Raw genomic sequence first — 7,743 nt, 5'->3', positions numbered from 1 at the left:
TATATACTTGAATTCAAAAATAAATTTCCTTCATGTTGATGGTTTCGTATAAACTCTGGATTATTTATGTTAATATGATCGGCGGTAGGAGACGGGTGCTCATTGGCCAAAACCAAAACATAATCAGGTGGTGTTCCCATCGTTGACCTGTCAAAACGTAATAGCTAGTGGATATAGCGGAATATCACAGAAAAGGACTAAGTTTGTTCCAAAAAAATGATGTGAGGTGATTAACGAAAATGACGTTGAACAAAGACTTTCTATTGAAACGTTGAAATTAATTCATGATGATACCAAAACTGCATTCTAATGTGCAGGCTGCCATCGGCCATCAAAATGGCCTCTGAATCTCTCGTGGTTACAGCAGGAGCTGGCCGACCTCGAGATCAAGATTGCTTCACGAAACAATTATCATAGGCCAAGGATGGAGATCATTGGAGAATTCGAGTACAACAAGAAGGATCTGATCGGTCATGGGGCTTTTGCCGTGGTCTTTAAAGGCCGCAGTCGGAAGGTAAACAAAGGCATACAAAGAAACAATGCAAAATATAACTGTTCTTTCCCTGATCTGACTTGGCCCAAATTATAGCGTTATGTTGTCTTTTCTTTCACGATTATGATTTGGTTTTAATTTACTTCGATACTTGATACTGTTAAAATGGAGAAGTACTCGTGTTTCTCTGATTGTCATGACTATTTTTGAATTCACCAAGGGTTAAAAAGTTCTGAAATGTATTGCATCACCAAGGGACAGGATGACAAGTCCAATGTGCTTTTATCATACACGATATATTAACGGATACAGTGTATGTATAGGCCCACAAGTCAAAGAAGATTATTCGATCCAATCCATTTAACGTTTATCGTCTAGATTATTAAGATATTTTATTAAAAGCCAATATAGGCCATGCATATTTTGAATATGTCTTCAACAAGATTTCTTTAGTAATTTACCAATTCATATGTTTTCTTTAAGGTAAATTTTATTTTAGCCGAAGTTCAATATTAGAATAATGTGTCAGCTGAAAATAGAGAATATTAAAAGCAACCAAATGAAATCCTAGGTACATGTATATAAACGTTGCCAGGTCTACATATATTTTTCTTTTAATTTGTCATTCTATGAGGGCCATGTTTCTGCAATATTTCAATTATTAAAGACCTAGATATGGCTTTGGTTTTATATGGCATAGTTGTCAAATTTTGTAACATAATATTTATTTCAAAGAAAGTATGTGGCACAAAACATGTGAAAAAATATATAGAAATGCCTATATAGCTGGACAAAGACCTACAGATCTAACAAAGAAACTAACAAAGTGTGAAAATGACAGATGTCTTTTGCCAGCTGCTTTCATGTGACATTGTTTGTAAAACGTGTGACATTGAATGAAACATACATAAATATATCTATTATGGTTGGGAAATGCATTTACTTGTTATTATTTGCTTTCCTTTTGATTACTGGAGGGTTTTCGCTTTTTATTTTGTTTACGATGGTGCCACTATATATCTAACATGTAAGATAATTTTCTTAAGCTTTTGTAGCTATATATATAGGTCTATAAATGATTGATCGTATATGTGATCATCAACCATGTTTATATACCGATCCGAGATGATCACTTTGACTCCTGAGGATATTGCTGTTTATATGCATATAGTATATGTATTGCCTTTGGGTAATATAAGCAACACATGGTTTGGCCTATGCATCAGTGTCCATATATCAATATGTAAAGTAAGCAGTGACCACTAGCTACAGCATTATAGCTTATGGGCTATATTTAGTAAACATAAAAGTTTTGTTTTCAAAGGGTTGCACTTATGCTGTCCCCTTATGTTTATATCTAGTATATCAGTTTTGAGCACAGAAAATAAAAAGGATCATTCCATACCTTAACTATGTTGCTGAAAGCCGAATATTAAAAGTATGGACTTGTTTAAATTGAATAACTATTTTTTGTAAATTTGATTGATACATACATAAACACTGAGAATATCAAAGATCATACAGTGTATAATCATGCAGATGCCTATCCAAGCCCCCACATATGAGTTCTGTATATTAATTAATTCAATTTTATGACAAAAAAAAAATTAAATAGTGTTAACAATATGTGTAGTTCTATAAAGTCTGGGATAATGTTCCTTATTGCATTTTGAAGGCATTCTTGATCATGAAGTTACCCACATGTAGATGTCGTGATTAACTAGTAAGCCATGGCCAGCTAGGCCATTTTGACCTAAGAGGCGGGAAGCGTTTAGTCGAATTCTTTGTGTTTCTTTTATATGTAAAATAATGTTAGTAGGTCATGTTTATATAACTTTATAAAGTATGTCGGACTGACATATGAAAGAATTTCCCCTGATTTAGTTGTATATTATTTTGCCTAATTGTTGTTCAAAGTATGATGTAATGTTTAAATAACTCTGACATGATCATGATGTAATGAAATATTTTTCATTCATTGTTTGTAAACAAATTTGCACTCTTTGCTCTGGTATGGAGTGGTTGCTAACCACAGCTGGTTCTGGGTCTTTTATACCACATAGGTGTATATAGATATATGACACACTAGTAGACAATCCTACTGCAGGCTATTTATAGACTTATCAACAAGAAATGTGACCTCATTTCTCAACAACATTGATTTTGTATACAGCAGGTCTTATTCCTACATATAGTTGATCATGACCATAACATCAACAAACTTCACTGTTTCATGCAGACGTCACGCTATAGACATAAACAAAATTCTTGTGGATGATGTCAAAATATTTACATTCAATCATGATTTAAGTCTCAGTGCCCACATATTTAACTAAATTCATACTCTTAGTTTTAAGTCCCATCAGAAATTTATATTTCATGATTAGTGTGATTATATAATAGAATATGCATAAAAATGTATAAATATTTTGTATTAAAGGGACAATTCACTCTGGCTAATTCTTTTACATAACAAGAAGCAAAATAAGGCATAAATGTATTGTTCTACGTTTCTTATGAAACATATAATATAAAATATTGACAAATTCCACGTCATTGTTTAGTATTTTAATTAATATCGTTGAAATATCAAATCGTTGATCAATACGATTAAGCAGGTACAATATGGACGCCTCACCCATACCTGAGCCAAAATCACGCACGTTAAACAAATAAACTACATAACCACTGAGAAGGTGATAAAATGACTTTTAGGCAAGACAATTCAACTAATGAGGTAAACACACTACTGTCAGAGCGATTTGAGCAGTTCTAGACAAAAGTTGCATTACTCTACGAGCAAGGGACAGGGTGCGGCATACAAGAAGTTCGACCACAATGTGTAATGGCGGACAGCGAGCGAGTTTGAACATCTACACACATGTCACAACCATGGGCTTTTTAGGCATATCACAGTAAAACCGACTGATCTAATTTCCATTAGAACTGGGTTTTTCCGATATATATACACATTTTAATGTTCTCTTAGACTGAATTGTCCCTTTAATTTCAATCATGATCTATGAAATAGAAAAATTAAAAATAGCTTAAAAATTTTAAGTTTAGTTTCAAAGCTTGGTTTAGATGAATTGCAAATTAAGATAAAACTGATTCTGACAAAGAACAAAATATAGTAGTTCTTTGAATTTATATACCAGAATGGAAAAGCTAAATTACGTATACATATTATATAGAAAAATATCAAATACAGACCGACTGTTTGACATTCATCTGCATCATTTCTCCTCTGATAATATTTCACATTGGATTTTAATCATAATTATAAGTGAATTAAAAACCAACCTAACCTTGATCAAGTTCTTGTTATATTAGATACAAGATATATATTGTTAGTTATAAAGCTGCTGAGAGGGGGGAAATAAACAAAACAAACTGTCTTCTATATAATTGTATACAAATATATATGACTTATGTATTTCTCAGCATATTGATTGCCATAGTTTTTAGAAATATAATATTGCATCAAATTAGAAGATAAACACAATGAAATTACCTTACAGAAACCACCAACGACTGTAGCCATTAAAAGCATCACCAAGAAGAACCTGGCCAAATCTCAGAACCTTCTCAGCAAAGAAATCAAGATACTCAAGGTAGGCTATTTTCCATATTTCACTGTCAAGATGTTAATCTTATATCATATATACTACCGTACATGTGTGTCGTATGATTAAGATTGATTTTGATAAAAAATTATGTAAATCAATTGTAATATCTTATCTCGAGTTTAATTTGACAAAAGTGATAAAATGGGTAGTATACTCAATCTTCTTCAAAGATTTTGATTCAATTTGTACCCATGCCAGACCAAGACATGGTGAACAGAAGTGAAATATTATTTGCTGTACTACATTGTTCAATGTAAAATCAATATAATTTTTAGGATGAGAAATCTGATTCAAGATTTAAGAATTGGCCCCAGCTCAGCAACATCGGTGACCTGATCAGATCAAGTCAGCTTCAGTCCTTCAGAAGTCCATCAACCTACAATTCATATTAGCATCTTAATTACACATTGAAAAAAATACCTGGAAACTTACCTTTAAGTTGATTAATCTCTTAAGCTTGTATGCTTTCTTAAAGAGCGTAATGTACAATACAAATGAAACCATCTTTTAATATTGATGAATATTTATATTTACAGGAGCTATCAGACCTTCACCATGACAATGTTGTGGCTCTTTTGGATTGTAAGGTGAGTCATGTTGATCATTATACTAATTTGCACTAAACGCATCAACTCTAATAAAATTTAATGATCCATTATGTAAGTTATGAAAAGATTATTCATCACAGATCTCCCAATATGTATACATATATATGCAATTGGTTCACAACCCAAAAAGTTTTCTTTTCCCCTGAATATTATCCAGTCTTTCTGCTAATAAAATAATAATTTCGTATCCATATGATACATGTTGTGTGCATAATATCATATGACTGGTGGTCACTTGTACATATGGACAGATCATGGTGATGATTTGTAAATGAATTAGAATTTCGAATTGACTATAATGATCTACATCCACATGTTTGTAACGAGTTGGCTGTTGGCCTCCTAATTACATAATCATCATAGTTTGTTTCATAATGACACACTCAATACATGATGATGACTAATTATGTACTGGTATAACATTGGAATTGTTTGCAACTGAAGTAGCTATATAGCTACGTATACATATACAATGTACCTGTAGGCTGTACAACACAATTATAACTTAAAAATCTGATGTTAGAATGTTCAGATTATAACTTGCTGTTGTTAAAATTAATAGTTTTAAACCTATTTTGTCCAATGATATATTTAAATTAAGAAAACTTTGTCAAGTTAAAGCCCACACGTCTATCAATGAACATTTCTTTACTGCATGACATGTGTTATTGTGGTATTTTAGGTGGTGTGACTTGTACATACTTGTACCTGCATACTTGCTGTTTTCTGTTCTATCATGCTATTATGTTAAATGTTGATCACGAGATAAGGCTGTAGCTGGAATGTGGACTAGTTACACATGCATTGAAAAGATTTAGATAAAGTAGTTCAGAAGATAGATCATTTATCAATTCTTTCTATTTCATTCCTGTTTTCTCAAGTAATTAATACATCATTATGACTATATAGACTAGTACTGCACCTGATATTTATGTATTATACTTTGGACTGCCACCCAGAGAGTGCTAACATTTTAATTGAAGCAATATATATATATGTATATATACCTGAATGAGACATATGCATAAATACTAAATTTACTGAAAGAATTTAAGAATTATAATTGATAGTATACATGTACCAACCATGGTATATGAAAATATAAAATTACCATGAATAACAGGTAATCAAATATAAGATTATCATGTCCCCATCCCTTTATTCTTTCTAACTATATTAAACAAATGATTACATGGCTATGAACATCTGATATAGAATTGTAATTCTTATGACCAGTTGTGAAAAACCACCATTATTGTATGAATTGTACAACTATTTGATGTTATTCGTTGAGAATATTTAATGATCCTGATTACCTTATATTTGCTGTCATTTTCCTGTTGAATTAAGACTTGTACTATAATAACATGTATAAATAATATCAAAGTTTTTATAATTTTATTTAACACTCCTTTTCTGACAAATGATACTTCACTCTATTGATTGAACAAGACATTGTCTAATTTAGGGTCCATATTTTCCACGTTGCTCTCCGGGTTGTATGGCCTAAAAATGGAAATCTTTGTTAATTTTTCATGATGCTTTTCCAGTCATGTCACTAATTGCGTTGATACTGCAGTAGAGTTTTAAGACTATCCTTCCCAAGGGACGACTCACTGCAAACAGAGTTGTCAGAATTTCTCATATCTCTGGTCCCACTGCAGTACAAATGTCTGGCAGAGCGTTATCAAAGAGGAGTTTTATTGTATTAACTTACAAAATTAAAAAGGCTTTTTACAATAAATGTCAAATGGCAAGGCCTATTAAGCCATGACCTTAGCACAGAAACTTTAAAAAAAATCATAGAATGAAATTGAATGGTTTACAAAAATCATCTTGTGCCATATTAGAAACATTAACCCAAAGTAAGAATGGACTTATTATAATAAATTATTGACTAATAAACGATTTTATGTGTGAAGATCAGTTCCACAATACTATTACTAAAATATAGCATGAGTCATGAGATAAAGTGCTTTTGTCTTGATGCAAATTAAATGACTTAATTGACTTTAAATTGATGTTGACTTTTAGTCTGAACTTAATGAGCAACTGCCAAAATATCTGAGTCTGTGTGAGAATTCAACTCTCATAATAAACATATAGTGACTTAATTACAGGTAATGCTATTATTTATACTGAAAATATTTCATACAATTTTGGTGTTGAGTTTTAAGTTGTATTATTAATTAATGACAGATATATATTATAATGGTACTTTAGCCAGGTCATCTCTCAATGCAGGACTAGTATGTTCTTTGGACTAAATAGGAAATTCATGTACATAAACAAAATTACAAACTAGACTCCTTGATCGTTTGCTGGGTTAACATTTACATGCATATTTGTCCTTAGTGCATATATCAAGCTACCAATTTGACCGACCATTATGTGGTTACAGTGTCTGACTTTTTGTGTCCAACTCCAATTAATGCAATGTGTACATTCTAGTATACATACATAAGAACTTATACTTATAGCCCCATTATGATTGGGTTAGGTCGTAGTTTTACAGATTGATATAAAAATAAAAGTTTTTGTATAAAGCTATACTCCAAAACCCAGTCATTAGCCATTAAGTAGGACACATTTATGTGTGTGTATTGATCTACAGCTGTAATTACAGTCTCCATCTCTGTCCATATAGGCATGTTAATTTCAACTGTTTATTACAGTATAATGTTAAAAGCTTTACAATGGCACAGCAGCAGCTATTTTGAGAACAGCATTAACAATTTAAAGACCCATTGTCTAATTTTTCAAACTTTTTTTTCTGGTCTGTACAATTTGGACACTCAAAGATTTATGTTAAGTGGAACTGTTAATGAGGCACTTAAAAGTATCTTTTTACCGTTAATAATATCATCAATTACTTTCAAATTGATTACCAGCTTTTTCAGTTGCTGTCGCAAGTTAAGGATAAAATAGAAGGACTGTAGTGTTCGAATATGCCTTACCCTTGAGCCCTGTTCTCGGTCATTGTCAGTTATTGGTTGGGATATTTTTTCCCTGA

The 7,743-nt window shown here is 31.8% G+C and overlaps 1 protein-coding gene across 3 annotated transcripts in view; it reads left to right on the top strand.

The window, feature by feature from the left end:
* The first annotated feature begins 101 nt into the window (after window positions 1-101).
* LOC138332328 (serine/threonine-protein kinase unc-51-like) overlaps window positions 102-7,743 on the top strand; it is a 34,168-nt gene continuing 26,526 nt past the window's right edge. For 2 of the 3 annotated variants that reach the window (XM_069280381.1, XM_069280382.1), the window contains exons 1-3: window positions 102-514; window positions 4,015-4,107; window positions 4,659-4,709. In XM_069280381.1, coding sequence (XP_069136482.1) covers window positions 425-514; window positions 4,015-4,107; window positions 4,659-4,709 — 234 coding nt within the window. In that variant the 5' untranslated portion in view covers window positions 102-424. The remainder of the gene's footprint in view (window positions 515-4,014; window positions 4,108-4,658; window positions 4,710-7,743) is intronic. The other variant, XM_069280380.1, reaches the window with a different exon arrangement.

Source organism: Argopecten irradians, chromosome 9 (assembly GCF_041381155.1).
Source record: "Argopecten irradians isolate NY chromosome 9, Ai_NY, whole genome shotgun sequence".
Lineage (NCBI taxonomy): Eukaryota > Metazoa > Mollusca > Bivalvia > Pectinida > Pectinidae > Argopecten > Argopecten irradians.
The sequence above is the reverse complement of the archived record's forward strand: the minus strand, read 5'-3'. Positions and strand labels throughout refer to the sequence as shown.